The sequence below is a fragment of the Phragmites australis genome, chromosome 3, assembly GCF_958298935.1.
Source record: "Phragmites australis chromosome 3, lpPhrAust1.1, whole genome shotgun sequence".
Lineage (NCBI taxonomy): Eukaryota > Viridiplantae > Streptophyta > Magnoliopsida > Poales > Poaceae > Phragmites > Phragmites australis.
In genome coordinates, this window is record NC_084923.1 from 16,654,508 (window position 1) to 16,670,731 (window position 16,224).

The following is a 16,224-nucleotide window of genomic DNA, read 5'->3' on the forward strand; positions in this document are numbered from 1 at the left end:
AAGTAACAAACTTTGTTTCATATTTTTCTGACTCTAGATATTATTTTATAAATTATAAATTATTTCAGTTGATTTATTAATACAACTAATATTCCTTTCGGAATTTCTGGATATTCCCATCGTTGTTGACCATCTTTGACCGGTCGCCGGCAGCAAACAACGATGGAGCTTGGCCAGGGATAGGTACTAAAATGCTCAATGCACTATGACGAACTCGTTTGAAGGGTTGGCGGTGGCATGTACAGTAGCAAGCACGGCCAACGGTGACCATAGCGGGCGGCGGAGCTAGACCAACGATGGTGGCGCGCTGCAGAGGGGGAGAGTGGAAGAGAAAGGGGCGGTGAGGTTCTCTGGACCGCGGTGAAGCTCACCGTGCGTTCAGCTCGGGCCGAGGCAGCTCATGGCCTGGAGTTCGTCGGGGAGGTGTCTTAGCTCGCGATGGTAGCCGGCCGACTTATGTGGAGCACTGAGCGACAATAGGCTACAATCGAACTAGCGTGTGCAAAATATTGGGTGTGACACTATGATGCTCACCGAGCAATGGAATGGACGGAGAGGGATTAGAAGCGGTGGTGCGTCGATGAGGGTAAGGAACACTGGGGCCAAAAAGATGGTGTTGTGCTCGGGCTTAGAGGAGGAAGGGCTACTATTTTATAATGTACACATCACTACCGGCTCATATCACCAGCCGATAGTGATGTTCCAGTATCACTACCGATCGATGGCTTCAGCCGGCAGTGATGATGCAGCTGGGCATCAGTGCTAGCTCAAGCCATCGACCAGCAGTGATGACCCTTATCACACTGATTCATAAGCGACGATGATAGATTCTTCTCGCGTGGTTTATGATCCGGCAGTGATACCACATCACTGCCGACCCATTAGTAACTGACAGTAATGTGCTGACATATAAGTCCATTTCTATAATAGTGCATCCCCATTCCTTTGGAAAGTTTCTTGCCGAATCCTTGTTCCAAACTATGAGAGAGAAGGCAATTCCTCCATTTCATATTTCATGTACGACTCTTTTGAAAATCCTTCAATCCAAATAGGGCCTTAAAGACAAAGAGAATGTTGAGCAACTCTAACCGGCTCCTATACAACTCACCATCGACAGGTTTAGGGAGTCAGAAAAAAATCCGGCTTCAACTAGGCTCGTTATTTTGATGCTTGCTATCTGGCCCGGTTCACTCTCCACAGTTGGGGAGCGGGAGAGCGGGAGAGGATCGCTATCCATGACGTGGTTTTCAATTTCCCCTTCCCATCTCTATTCAAAATAGTGATATTGTGTTGCTCTAAAAATCGCAAAAAAAATTGTATGAGTTCCATAATCCATGTGTAACCTATTTTAATCTGATTCACCCAAAAAAGTTATGTAGAATTAAAATTAAATTATCCAAAATGCTACTTTTATAACTTCTAACAATTGTTAGGGACTCAAATAAATTCCTAAAACTATGCAAAAATTCACTAATATTCTTATTATGTGATGAAATAATTTCTAAAATTATTTTTAGCCCTATATGGTGAAAAATTGAGTCTTTTATAATGCTCTATTTATATGTATTTTTATCATTTCATGTGATATCTTCTTTTGGTTCAATTTGAATTCAAGAATCATCTTCAAAATATAACCATTTGAAATATAGCTATTGCAAATATTTTTTATTTATAGGATACTACTAAAATATAGGTGAGTGAAATTTAAGAAGCGAGATTTAGGAAGTCTGTTGGAGCATGTAGAGAAATAGAGATAATCTTTTAGAAAGAATCTTTATATAAACATATAGAAAGCGAGATTTAGGAGTCGATTGGAGATGCTCTTATACTTAGTTGATGGTGTTGTTTACTAGTTTTAGTAGTGCACCTCCATGAAAAAATCTAGTATGTAAAATGTCGAGACTTTAGAACTATGACATTTTAGACGCCTTTGTTGAGACTAAGTGAAACAGCAAAATGATCAAGAACACGGCATCATGATTCTGATGTCACAAGGAACTCCAGGTTACCGGCTTACCCTTGAGAAACCGAATGATCTAAATACGGATCATGAGCCCAGACGATAAAATAGGCCCTTGCAAATACTAGCTCGAAAGAACACAGCTGTAGTAAAACGACAAAGCCACAACCTAGTGGTGTACAACCAGCACCCAGAAATCATGGACTGGTTCCGAAAAAACAAGTTCAGGTGAAGCATTTCTGCATATATGGGTGTAAAATCTCGCTGATGCTCATGGTGCCCCCAACATGCCCTGCTGAGGTTTTCATCGGCTTATAATTGGTTAACAGGCACCATCGATGATTTGAATATGATAAAGAAAAGCAGTACCGTGTTGTATTGCTATTAGTACTTTAGTTTATCCCGTCGCAGTCCAGATATCTTCTATTCAGAAATGCGACTCGATCCCTCCTTTCTGCCGATTTGCCGCCTCGAAAGTTGATAGACCACTCTTTCTACTAGTAGTGCTACGAATAGAAGAGTAGAAATACTAGCATGCAAAATGCAAACACTCGCTTCGCCTTTCAAAAGATGTTAAGAAAAGCAGCTGTTTTGCAATCTTTCTGAAAGCTGTGGGACAGGACAAAGCCAGCAGCCAAATCAATGGATACATGATTATTTACTGTTCATTATATGAAACAATACATTACTGTTTATTATATAAAACAATATAATACTGCTATTGTTAATAGTGTTTTTGATTGAAGGAGGGTGCTACACTCTATAATGTGGCGGAGCCACTGCAGTGGGGTATGTATGCCAAAACCAACGCAAAATAGATGGGTGTCAGCAACGGCACGGCAGGGGAGGGAGAAAGCAAGAACCGAGGATCCGGACAAGCTCGTTCTCAGGATCAGGTTTTGAAAATGGTGAGTTGAGGAGATCAAGATCCATCCACAGGCCACGCAGGTTTGAATTGAACGGCCTTTGTTTTCTCCGGGTCCTCCTGAACAACAGTAGCAATAAGAAACCAAATTGGTATGTGCACACAGCCTCCGATCCAAAAATCTGCACACGCTGCTGCCTCCGCATGCCCCACTCAGGCGCTCGCTCCCCCGAGCAACGTCCCAAGCCCAAGAAACCAACCCCCAAGAGAGAGAGAGTTGTAGTAATAGAGTTCGCTCTTTGATAGGTCGCGGCTAAGCACCAAACCTCGGGGAAATGGAGCTGCTCAGTGGCGCAGCGGAGGCTTGGGGAAGCGGAGTCTCGCGAGCTGGCAGAGCACTAGCCATTACCCATTAGCTCTTTCTTGCTACTAGCTGAGCAGAGAGCACCACTACCCTACACTGACATCCATCCACCGGATCGCGCTGCGGTTGTGTAGTGTTTAGTGTGTACAAAAGGTCGTGAAGGCGGTAGCGACCGAGCAGCGCTAGGCCAAGCCAGGTAAAGGCACGGTGTGTGAGGCGAACGAAGCGAGGGAGAAGCGAGAAGCCCGTGAGCTGCCGCGGTGGGAGGGAGCGAGGGTTTCGTCTCGTCCGGGCGTTTCTTGGTTCCGGCCATGGACGCCTACGAGGCGACCAAGGTGGTGTTCTCCCGGATCCAGGCGCTCGACCCGGACCACGCCGCCAAGATCATGGGCCTCCTCCTCATCCAGGACCACGGCGAGAAGGAGATGATCCGCCTCGCCTTCGGCCCGGAGTCGCTGCTCCACGCCGTCATGGCCAAGGCGCGCAAGGACCTCGGCCTGCTCCTCCCGGCGTCGCCGACCTCCGTGGCGGCCGCCGGGCACTCGCCCTTCCTGCAGCAGCTCTCGCGCCAGAGCTCAGGCCGCGCCGGCGCCGGCGCGCCGTCGCCACTCTCGGTGTCCTCTCCGTCGTCGTGGGCGCAGGCGCCGGTGTTCTCGAGGAGCAACAGCGCTACCAATGGCGCTGCGGAGGATGCGACGGCGGGGGCTGGGGACGAGCTGCCTAGTCCCGTGCACGGCGGCGCGGCGCCGTTCTTTCCTCAGGCCGGGGACCCGCTCCTGGACGATATGCAGCTGCAGGAGCAGCTCGCGTTCCTCAACGAGGGTGGCGTGAACCCAGCGCACCAGCTCCCGGCGTTCGACGGAGGGGAGTGCCGAAGCCCCGGTCCCGGCGATGGCGGCGGGATGTTCCCATACGGCGTCGGGTGGCCGAACGGCGGCCCCGCGCACCGCCGGAGCGCATCGGTGAACGAACTCCTCCTCAGCGGCGGCGGCGACGGCTTCGGGTGGAAGCCGTGCCTCTACTACGCGCGCGGGTTCTGCAAGAACGGCAGCAGCTGCAGGTTCGTCCACGGCGGCCTCCCCGATGACGCTGCCGCGCTCGCTGCCGCCAAGATGGATGCAGCTGCAGAACAGCAGCAGCAGCAGCAGTGCCAGGACTTCCTCCTCCGCTCCAAGAGCCCGCGCATCGGCCCCGCCGCCTTCCCATACTCACCCACCTGCTCCCTCCCCGGCTCGCCCTCCGCCGCCAGCAAGTGCCTCAGCCTGCTGCTCCAGCAGCAACAGCACGACAGGTACAATCGCCGCCTTTAAAACTTCCATCCCCAAACTCGAATCATTCGCTCCAAAGCTCCAGCCTTTTCACCTGTACGCGCGCGTGCAGAGCCGCAGCCGCCGCGGCGCTGATGCTGGGCGGCGGCGACGAGGCGCACAAGTTCATGGGCCGGCCGCGCCTTGACCGCGCGGACTTCGCCAGCATGATGAACCCCGGCTCGCGCCAGATTTACCTCACCTTCCCGGCCGACAGCACGTTCCGCGAGGAGGACGTCTCAAACTACTTCAGGTATGCATGCACACATGCTAATGTGATGCTGCGATCTACCTTGCAGCAAGGTTGCTTCTTTCATGGCGGAATCGCTTGCTAGAACGCGATCTCGCTGACCCTTGCGCCTTCTCGGCAATGCGCTGCAGCATCTACGGACCGGTGCACGACGTTCGCATCCCGTACCAGCAGAAGCGCATGTTCGGGTTCGTCACCTTCGTGTACCCGGAGACGGTGAAGCTGATCCTCGCCAAGGGCAACCCACACTTCATCTGCGACGCGCGCGTGCTCGTCAAACCCTACAAGGAGAAGGGCAAGGTCCCCGACAAGTACAGGTAGGCATTGCAGATTAATCCTTAGCTTCCGGCAGCAGCAACGGCGGCCGTGCATGCATGCGCAGGTGATTGGTTTGACTAATTTGGTGCCCATCGCGTCGCAGGAAGCAGCAGCAAGGGGATTTCTCCGGCTGCACGACGCCCACCGGGCTAGACGGCTGCAGGGACCCCTTTGATCTGCACCAACTCGGTAAAAGATTCGATTCTCTGGACAGTGATGTTTGCTTCATTTCAAGTGTGATTGCCAGGAACTCGCGCTGATTACTGATGCTTTGTGTGGTTTGGTGTTTGTCAGGGGCGAGGATGCTGCAGCACTCGAACAGCGCCAACGAGCTGCTGCTGCGGCGCAAGCTGGAGGAGCAGCAGCAGGCGGCCGAGCTGCAGCAGGCCATTGAGCTCCAGAGCCGTCGCCTCATGGGCCTTCAGCTGCTGGACCTCAAGTCTCGCGCCGCAGCCGCAACAACATCAACGCTGCCCACGCCAGTTGCCAATGCCTTCGCCTCCAGCCAACCCGTGAGCAGCACCACAGTCGAGTCGCCGCCCAAGTCCGGTATGGGTGGCAGCAACCCAACTGCAGTTATACTTTAGTAAATCAAATTGTTTCAAATGTTTCTGATCATTGTGATTCCTTGGCCGTTGACAGGGGAGCAGCTCGAGTTAAGCTGCGGCTTTGCTCTGGAGGTGAAGGTCAACGGAGGTGATAAGGAGGAATCTGCTGGCGAGGCAAGCCCGATCGCTGCTGATAGCGACCAAAGGTGGATTTAACTACGCTAAACAGACCATCGTCATCATTCTCCATGCATATTATTCTCACACTTAGCTTTCATGAATCAGTATCCGGTAGACAGGCAACTTGGAGAAGTTGCAATTTTTTTGAGTTGTCTCAAAGATTGGTCGTTGCTTGTTTTATGCGATCTGCAGCGCGGAGCATAATCTGCCGGACAGCCCATTCGCCTCCCCAACTAAGTCGGCGGCGTTCGCGCATGATGGTTTCCCCGCTACCGAGGCTGAGACCGCCGCATCCCGTGTTGGTGTGGACTCCTGCAGCAATGCAGATGGCGGAGGTAACCATGTCCGTCCCCCCGCATTGGACATTCCTACGCCAAGGCCCTACTTCTTCCCCATGCACAGGTGCGTTACAGCTCTACATTCCTTGGCTCCGATCATGTTTATACATTCTGTGATCCTCGAGTGAAATGATTCGGTGAACGCAATGAGCAGGCTCTCCTCCGATCACGGAGCTATGGGGATGTAAAGTTCACCATTGGAAGTGAGTGATATCCCAGCCTAATCATAGTAAGCACTTAGGCCTCCCTTTATTCCGACTACGCTTCTCAAATAATAACCTTTTCGCTTTACTAATTATGCTGCCCTTTCTTTCTCTTTTTTTTTTGTTTTCGTCGTCCTGTTTCTGTTTGTAATTGTGACAGGAATACAAGAAGCCAAGAAAAGCGATGGTGGAATATAGGAAAAAAGGAGTGAAGTGTCAGCATAGTGTTAGCTCCCTTTCTTTTGTTCTTTTAGCCACCCTTTTTTAGTGATGGATAGCTCTACTAAACCACAAGAGAAGAGGATGCCATTAGCCTTGATTCAGAAAGCAGCGGCAAATGCAGTATTGTCAGATATATATAAACTACAAGTATCAAGTGTTACCCCTAGTTATTAAATATACTACTAGTGCTTAGTGTTTACTACTAATGCCAGATCAGCACAGTTGATGTTGCTGTACCAATATCCTACATGTACTCTGCTACTACTACTACTACTACAGCCACCTCCACTAGGTTTACTAAATGTGAGGGTTAGTCCACCCTGCTGGTACCAGCCACAGGTCACATGTAACACCAGCACAGCTACAGCCTGCTGCAACGGGTGCAGATATTGTATACAAGGGCGGCCCAGAGACTGGAGAAACGAGTACATGGCCATGGCAGTGGTCTGTGAAGTATTTTACTGTCACTGCAAGATCGCAAGCCATGTGGATATATATTGCAAGAGTTGTGTGAGATCTCGTATGGTTGTCTTCAGTCGCTGTCTCTGTTTATGGCTCCTAGTATCACCCCTGATCGGCAGAGGCAGATCGCTACGAAATAGCATGTTTATTTTGTTGTGCTTTTGTTTGCGTCTGGTTGAGTGGATCTAGTGTAGTTGACACCTCTACAGAAAGAATGAAAGTAAAGTGATAGAAAATTATGCAAGTGCTTTGCCCCTCCGTTTCTCTTCACCCATCAAATTATGTGGGATCTGGTGTTGTTGACGTTGTAAACCTCTTACAATTTGCATCACGGACAATCTCGTTCGTTCCAAGATGGTCTGGTTGGACCTTATGCGAAGGTTCAGGTTACAATGGCGACACCAGCAGAACCTGTTAGCATGAATGCAAAGCATATCTCCCAACTTATTATGCTTTTGTGAAGCAACGAAGGGACAGATAAAACTCAACTCTTTTCAGTCGATAATCGTATCCGTCCGTTCTTCATCCGATGCTCTACCATCCTTCTTTCTCCGGTCCATCAATGTTGTTCATCTTCTTCCTCTCGCTCGCAGCTCAATCCCTCGCCCTGCCTGCTTCCAGTCGTCTCCGTTGGCAGATGGCACCCTCGACGTCAGATCCGTCACCGCCTCCCAGCCCCGCTTACAAACATGGACTCGAATTTTTAGTCAATTGGAGAGTAGGTGTGTATAAAATATTGATTGGCCGAGTTTTGCTATGTTTGCTATAGAAAAAAATGTGAGCAATTTTTTGGGAGGCCTCAAACCCATGCTAAATTTTCTGGTCACCACTAAAATTTGGATTTGATCACGGGGCTCGTAAATAAAAGAGATCCTATGTAAACATATACTATGATGGTTACGAGCAAGCCTTCACTGTTACCTCCGTTTCTGCATGTCTGTTTGTTTCATGGACGCGTATAAGGCCATATTTGTTTCAGCTTCGGATTCTGGCTTTCAGCCCTTATAATCTGAAGCTGAAACAAACAGCCAGCTTTTGGTTATAGCTTTTTAAAATCTGCTGATTGGATTGTAATAATCTGAGAAGCTGGTTTTCCTCAGCTTTTGATAGATTGTGAAAGTCCATTTTACTAAACTGTCCATTAAATTTTTTTAGAATCTACAGTCTAAAAACTTTTCACAATCCAGCTTTTAACAACCCAGCTTTTATAAACTGCTTTTCAGAATCCCTAGCCGGAACAAACAGACCTAAGATTCACCACGTACGCGCGTACGGCGTAGACGAAGCATGGTCCGGCCCCAGTACACCCGAGTGAAAAGGTCTCGCAGCTGTGACGGGTCCCACCCTGTCAGGCCTAGTCACGCCCATCTGGCCTACGCAGCGTGCCGCAGCTTTTATCAAGCCCATCAACACGACGGTACTGGTCCTCTGCCCCCGGCACGTACCGGTTTCTCGCAGGCCAACTTGTGCAGCACACATGCATGGCATTGTGTCACACTGTCATGCATTGGTACAGTTTTTGACCTTCATCTTTTCCCCTTCATCTTTTAAAAATTCAAACTGCAGTGGTGTAACTTTTGACGCCAGAGCTCAAATCATGACATCGTCCATGCACCATACTACTGTGTAGAACTACTACTTGAACATTGGAATGAGCTGCAGGCTCTGTTTGACTTCGTAGTCCATACAAGTAGTAGTAATCTATCGATATAAAGAGTACAATCCTGACCGGCTCGGGACGACCGGTTTTATTATTATTTGCTTTTATTTTCTAGCTTAGTCTCACCATGCGGCTAGTCGGTATCAGTGTGACCACAACATTGGCCTTCATAGAATTTCCCGTGACTAGCACCTAGCAACAGGGAGACAGTTGTGATGTTACCTGCGGAGCTCTCCCGGTTGTCATCATCACTTCCGATGTACAGATATAACAGGTGTGCTCTCCACCGTAGGGACATAGCTGGCGCTTAATGAAGTCGTGGATGACAAGGGACAATAGTTCGATGGACGGTGTGGGAGAGCTTCCCCAACTCTCTATGAGGCACGTCGGTGCTTCCAGCATGCGGAGGTTGTCAAAAGAGTTGTTGATCGTGAGGTAGAACCACTGCTCCCTCCAGTTCGACCACGACGATTTGAGATTCATATCCACATAGAAGCTCACGACACCATTACGGAGACGAAAGCCACAGCTCCTGGTGGCCGGCCCGGGCTGCACCTTGGCCGTGTAAAAAAACCGAAAGAGATCAAGGCAAGGCTTGATTCTAATGAAGTTTTCACTCATATGAGCGAAGATGCTCAGCATGATGATGGAGTTGGGGTTGAGATGGAGGTGACAGATATCGTAGATTGAATGACGGTGCAGAAGAACTTAGAAAAGCAGGGGACGAGACCCGCCAAGAAAAACGAGGTCAAGATTATGATTTCTCCTTAACGGAGAGTAGGTACCTCCCCTAGGGTGATATCTTGAAGACAAGCGGTGTGGAAGCAGGCGATTCTCGTACATCTGTTTCAGCTTCACGGTGGTGCACTTGGACTTGGGGAAGTCAGGCTCCTTTCCAGTGTACGATGCCATGGGAGACTGGGGGCAATGGGCTTTAGCGCAAGGACTTTAGAGTGCGAAGGGGTATCCGAGGGTTCCGCCTTTCGATTTATAAGATCAACTCTATTCCATTGCCTCGAATTTCGAGGGCCGTTTGGGGAACCGAAATTTCCATAAAGTCCGGCAGCTGTCAATGTTTCTCCCTCCTATGATCCTCTTTATGGACGGTTAACCTCCTCTCGGGATGCGGTTTTCTAAGCTAGCCACGGTGGTGGACTATGTCACTAACCACTCTTTGGACAAAGCTTTTGTTCACTAGGGACCCAAGTGGTATGACCAGGTCCGACCACTCCTTATAAAAAGCAGCTCAGATCATCATATCTGTGAGGGAGCTTGAGGGCTAATGTCGACGTAAAGAGTATAGGGTAACACACCGGGATGGCCCACAACGATCGATTTTGTCATTATTCGTTTTCGTTCTCCAGCCCAGGCCCACCACACGTCCAGTCGACGCCAGCATGACCATAGCATTGGCCTTTGCAGGATTTCCCGCGACCAGCAAGGACTGGTCGTGAGGCAAGTACTCGTTTAAACTAGTCAAACCTCATTTATTATCGCTACTCACGTCATTTTCCTTCCCCAAACAGTTCACCCCGGCTGAGGCAGCATTACCGGCGTAGGGCTGCCGTGTCCTGTCCCGCAGCATTAAATGTTACGGGACGGGCTCGTAGACACTACAGAGGGCGTGGAGGCGCGCGTGGGAAACTGGTGATGGGACTATACAGGCTGGATGATTCGGGTGCGACAAGCGAAGACGTATCCGATAGATGGGATAGGCATTATAGCGCTCCAAGACAAGCACGATGCATACTATCCTATAATGATAACATATGCAGATCACTTAGGTAGGTATATGTCTATTTAATGGGTCTATATGTAAGACTTCTTTTCTCCTTGGTTATAAAGGAAAGTGAATCCATTTTGGAAAAAAGAGGGCTCCGAAAAAGACACAAAATAGAAACCATATTCAATAAAAAAAAGGATATAGAGCTATTATATAAAAAAAAGTCTTAACCTGAATAAATTCTGATATTTTTAAATTAGTACACATCTAAAACACAAATTACACACCTATCAACCGATACCTCCGAAATCACTATTAAAGATTAACCTCCATATAATTGGTGGCCAAAATTTCCGCAAAGACTACTTTCAAAAAGCGTGGCTCGGTCCAAAAACTTTCCTACCAAAAGCCTCACGCTGTAGACTGTCTCGTAGGCTCATAAACTAAAGCCTGTAAAGGCCTCTGAAGTCTGTGCGCATGCACAAGGCCGGCAATCGTTACCCAATGAACAGAACTGATGGCACGACACGACAAAGTAAAGCAGGGGCGCGAACATCAAGGCGCGGATAAAAGAAACACTCCCTCCTACCCTATTCTCTATACCGGGCCCCTCACGCCAAAACACAGGGGCCTCGGTGCAATTTTCCGCGGTCAAACTCCAACCCGAGGCCACGACCAGGTCAGGTCATTTTTTTAGTGCAGCGGTAACCACGGCCCGGGTTCAGACATTTATCATCTTCGAATATCTCTAACTATATTCTTTCTATTTTGTTCCTTTTTTATTTCTCTTCTTCATTCTTATTCTCTTTATTTTCTCTCGTCTTCAACAGTTTTCTTTTAAGGAGAATCGCGAAGGAAAAGGAGAGAATCCTGTTTTAAAAGGAATGATCTGAAAATCCTGTGTGACAGGAACCGTGAAAGAAAATCGTTAGAGCGCTAAAAGAAACGAAAATCCCATCGTAAAGAGATTCTGATCCCTGAAGAAAAACCATTTGAAGAAGATCTCACTTCGCTAACTCGTAGCTCCGTGTCTCTGCCACCCCATAGCAATAGCAACGTACCCCACGGACCGGCCATATGCATATGTATATGCTCGTGCTCAGGGCTCCGGACAGGCAGGCGCGCTGTGAGCAGGACAAGTCGGGGCGAAAGGCGCCACGGAAGGCGGGCCCCGCGATCACGTCCCGGGTCCCGCGTCGCCCTCTCCCACCGCGTGCGGACGCAGCCATGCAACTGCGGCCGCGTACGCACGGCGCGTGGTAGGGGCCAGGGCAGGAAGGGTTGAGACGAGCAGAGCAACGCGATCGAGGGCGGTGGTAGTGGTACCGCTCGGTCCGGTGGTCGCCGTGGCTGTGCAGCGCTAGCTGGGCGTGCGCATGTGCCGGCATGTGCGCCGGCCCCGTGCTGTGCTGCGCCCATCGCTCGTTTGTCTCTCCCGGGCTCCCGTCCCCCAGATTTGCCCCCCCGTGGCCGTGGATGCGGAGCGCGGCGCACCTGACCTGCATGTGGGGTTAAGGTTGGGATGATTACTTATGTAATCTGTGAGCAGTGATTTGTTCATTGCAGCGAATATAATCTTTCGCAATCCCAGCCCGCCGCGCCCCTGCATGCAGGGGCATCCGTTCGTGTTCATCTAGGTTAGTGGTGGTAGGAACTAGCTAGATTAATGCATTTTTGTTTGTCGTCAGTAAGCCTGTCAAGTGCGATGCGATCTGATCTGATCTCTTCATATTTACTTACAGGCGATTTTGGTACATTCACCAATACGCACATTTTGCAGCGGTACGGTTTGGGCATCAAAACATCAGCGACTCCGTCAAGCCCCAAACTGGGTGTCTCTCCTCTCCCCATCTTATGGCGTTTAGCACGCTGGCGGGCGCGCGGTAGAAGCGGGCATTCGTACCAAGTGCGTAGGCAGATACTCGCCGATCATGCGTTCATGGATGGCGGATGGGGCTGTGAAGCCCATGCATGCACATGAACGATCAAGCCGTGGTATCGGAGATCATGCATACGTATAACAAGGTAACACCACGCAATATGCGACTGTAGGCTATAGCTGTGCTCTCAAAGTGATCCGCACGCATCCCTGTCGTGCGGTGGTTTTCAATGAGCTTCAGCTGGTTGTCGATCGAAAGCGATCACACGAACTCGATCGATGGTAGTGCATACTGTGTATTCATACTTCTGCTACAGTTCGATGTCCCACGCATCCATGACCCATAACCACCATACAGTAATCTATTATATTACAAATTGGTCAATTAGAAAAAGTCTGCTCCTCCGTTTTCAATGTTCATAATAATTACGTTAATAAGAGAGAAAACAAAATATCCTTACACATTTTTATAATCTATTAAGTTACTAATTGGCCAACAAAAGAAGTATTCTCCTTCGCTCTCTAAGACCTATAAATTATCATATTAACCACATGAAAAATAAAACAAAATATCCCTACACATGTTTATAAATTATCCACAGTTACCATTATAGAAAAATAAATCCAAAATGCCCCTATACCTACTTCTCTATTACCCACATGTGTCATTATTAAAAATAAAGCTAAATACCGCCAAAAATGACAATATAATTTGGTTGGGGAAATTTGCTACTCGACATCGCTTATTGTTAGAATTGGACACAAGACACCGTTCCTTTCTTGTTTTGTTAGCAGACACCGTTCTTTGGTGAAAATTGGCCATGGGATACCAAAGCCCTTATAATACTCATTGTTAGATTAGGCGGAACAAAAACTAAGCAAGGGGAATTCCGATAGAATCCTCAATGAGTGGAAAGGACTCCACATGAGCAATAGGCCTTACGTGTAAAGGATCATGTATCAATGATTCAAAATTTCCTTGCCAAGTTATCGAGGAATTTCTCTCGCATCCCTGTAGTGATAAGAGCGCATTCTCGAACAGCTTTGAAGCCGAGGCAACCATCCTCTTGGACAGAGAAAAGAGCTGAATGGACGAAAATGGCCTTAGGTCCCTAGTAGCACCCACATGACTAAGCCAAACCATATTAGGAGGTCGTTTCATCTCCCCATCACGGCTGTCTCCTATCACCGGTCTCCTCCCCCCATCGCTGCCGCTTTCTCCGCTCGATCCCTTTTCCTAGCCCAGACGGGACAGGTGGTGTCAGTGGACGGCGATGTTCGCATCCTACCACTCGGCCTCGAGCGCATCGTCCTAGTCGAGGAAGACGCATAGGGAGAGATCTTCCCCTTGTTCCCTGCCCGTATTGCAAAAAGACCGTGGTGGTGCGCACGGCAATTCGAGGCTCGAACGCAGGGAAGAAGTTCTACAAGTGTTTCAAACTTGAACATGTAAGTGGTGAATGAGGATTTGTAGGGTTTAGGGTTTCTAGTGAATGGGAATTTGTAGATTTAGGATTTCTGGTGAATGGGGATTTGACTAATTAGGGTTCAATTTTGGTTGGTTTTAGCAATGAACTTCGATTGTGATGCTTTTGCCACCACTGCAGACGAAGGAAACGTGTAAATTTTACATGTTTCAAGACGAGTATGAGGAGTGGTTGATTAGGAAGGGGCTGTTGTTTGGGGATGTGAGCAGCCTTGAAGGTGAGATGGAGATTGCCTTGCACGAGGTGAAGGACACAGTGGATGAAATGAAGAATGGCATGATCGAAATGAGGGCTACCATCACAGCAATGCCCGGAACATTTAGGGCAATGAATGAAGCCATAACTAGGATGCACACGGAAATGAAAGGTGCAGTGAGAGTAGTCAGGTTTGGGATGGTCAACAATGTTGCAATGGTGAAGGCGAATTCTTGAGCTGTTGATAGGCTGCTCTAGGTTGTTTCAGTGAATGTTTTAGTAGCACTACTTGTTCTTGTGCTCTTGTGGCTCAAGTAGGTAGCATCCAGTAGTAGTAGTGCAAGCAGTCAGTGCTCTGGGTCGATGGATGAATGTAGTCAGTGGAATCATGTAGAGCAATGTTTCATGGCTTATTTTATGATTTGGTTGCTCAAGGACATGGATGTTATGAGCATATTTTGGAACCTGACTGGTTTAATGAACATAGAAATGAAGTTGTTCTTGTATGAATTTTGATTGTGCTTGTTTTGTATGAATAGCAAATACATGTTCCCAGCTTGTGTTCCCAGCCTATCAAGAATACGAGGCTCTGATACCAATTGTAGAGATCGGTAACGTCCTAAGAGGGGGTTGAATTAGGACACTTAAAACTATTTTAGCTCCAAATAACACAAGATAAACCTATATAAATTTCTATCTAAATATGCTCTAGGTTTATCTAGTGTGTCTACTCTATCGATCAAAGCGCTTGCAACCTATCTAAGAAGGTAAATTGTAAGTAAATGCGAAAACGTAAATAAGGTAGAGAGAGTAAACCTAGCATAATGATTTTTCTTGTGGTATCGATGGCATGAATGCCACCCCTAGTCCATGTTGGAGCTCCACAAAGGATATGCTCCTGGTCGGCATCCGATCACAGCCTTTGAGCCACCGAGTCACAAAAACAAGGCCTCCACTCGGATGAGCTATGAAGCCACAAAGGCAAGGTCTCACCACTAGCATCTCTTCCGGTTCCTCGTCGCCATGATCACTTCGGAGCTTGAGCCACAAAGGCAAAGGTCTCCATGTCCCTGCACAATCACCTTGTCGCCGCTCCACACTAAGTTGGAGGGTTAACAAGTTTGCCGGCGAGTCACCAAGACTCTAAGGTGCCAGCGTACCAAGAGGTACATTGTTGGATCACTCGTTGATCCACTCTTTAGACAGCAATAGCCTAGCAACTCATTCTCTAGGCCTATAAGTACTAATCACTCACTAATCTTGTGCTTAATCGTATTGGATGATCACTTTAAGCACTTTGGTAGCTTAGATGTCCTCTTAGGTGTATATGAACTTCTCTGGACTCCAGCATACTCAAATGACTGAGTGGAGGGGTATTTATAACCTCAAACTCGCGCACTAGCCGTTAACCCAACGACTCTAAAAAGCTGTTAACACCGGATGATCCGATGAGAACAATAGTACTAACACCGGATCATCCGGTGAGTACACTCTCACAAACTAGCCATTGGAACCCCACTGAAGCCTCTGTGAACATCGGATTATCCTGTGATGACTCTCTGAACATCGGACAAAATGCATCAAATTATACTATGTGTATATGTTCATTTTGGTGCTCTCTGAAAATAATAGTCCGGTGTGTTCATTTTGTGAACACCGGATCATCCGGTGAGTGTAGCAGAAGAAACTAGCCGTTGGAACCTACTCAGACTCATCTGTGAACACTGGATTATCCTGTGTAGCACCGGACTATCCGGTCACACAAATTTCAGCAGAACAACGTTATGTATTTTGGGTATTTTTTGCTTCGAACTCCGATTTTGATGATCTTGGACTCTATGGAAAGCTTGTGAAGAGCTCTACAAGATTATACAGAAATCCATTCCATTTGATCACATCAAAATTCATGGAACAAGTCCAATTCAATCTTCTCTTTATTCCGGCTTCGGTGACTTCTATTTTGTTGCATCCATGAGACCTACTGAAGAATATACTTGACAAACGTGTTAGTCTAATTGACTATATTATCATTAATCACTAAAATTATAATCATGATCATTGGATCATTTTCGCTACAATCTCCTCTTTTTGGTGATTGATAACAACTAAACTAAGTGGCAAATATAAATGATTCCAAATGTAAAGATTATAAATGAGCATAAAATCTTACCACATTGTTTTGATGCATGTTCTTACCACTTAGTCCTCCTTTATTGTGGCTCCCCTTTTCTCTATTGCCACTTTCTCCCTTGATTTGATGTAA

General features: G+C 47.9%; 1 protein-coding gene across 1 annotated transcript; it reads left to right on the top strand.

Annotated features, from left to right (window-relative positions):
• Positions 1-2,797: 2,797 nt before the first annotated feature.
• LOC133912429 (zinc finger CCCH domain-containing protein 22-like) lies at positions 2,798-7,261 on the top strand. The gene is made up of 9 exons (XM_062355146.1): positions 2,798-4,480; positions 4,570-4,749; positions 4,878-5,063; positions 5,168-5,253; positions 5,359-5,613; positions 5,707-5,818; positions 5,985-6,194; positions 6,285-6,359; positions 6,494-7,261. Exons 1-8 carry the CDS (start codon positions 3,501-3,503, stop codon positions 6,316-6,318), a joined length of 2,043 nt encoding a protein of 680 aa, XP_062211130.1. The 5' UTR covers positions 2,798-3,500; the 3' UTR covers positions 6,319-6,359; positions 6,494-7,261.
• The last annotated feature ends 8,963 nt before the right edge of the window (positions 7,262-16,224 follow it).

Excerpts from the sequence above, each read along its gene's own strand:
- LOC133912429 (XM_062355146.1), top strand. The coding sequence starts at position 3,501 with ATGGACGCCTACGAGGCGACCAAGGTGGTGTTCTCCCGGATCCAGGCG. Across the intron at positions 4,481-4,569 it reads CAGCAGCAACAGCACGACAG|AGCCGCAGCCGCCGCGGCGC; the intron begins GTACAATCGCCG and ends GCGCGCGTGCAG. Across the intron at positions 5,819-5,984 it reads GCTGCTGATAGCGACCAAAG|CGCGGAGCATAATCTGCCGG; the intron begins GTGGATTTAACT and ends TGCGATCTGCAG.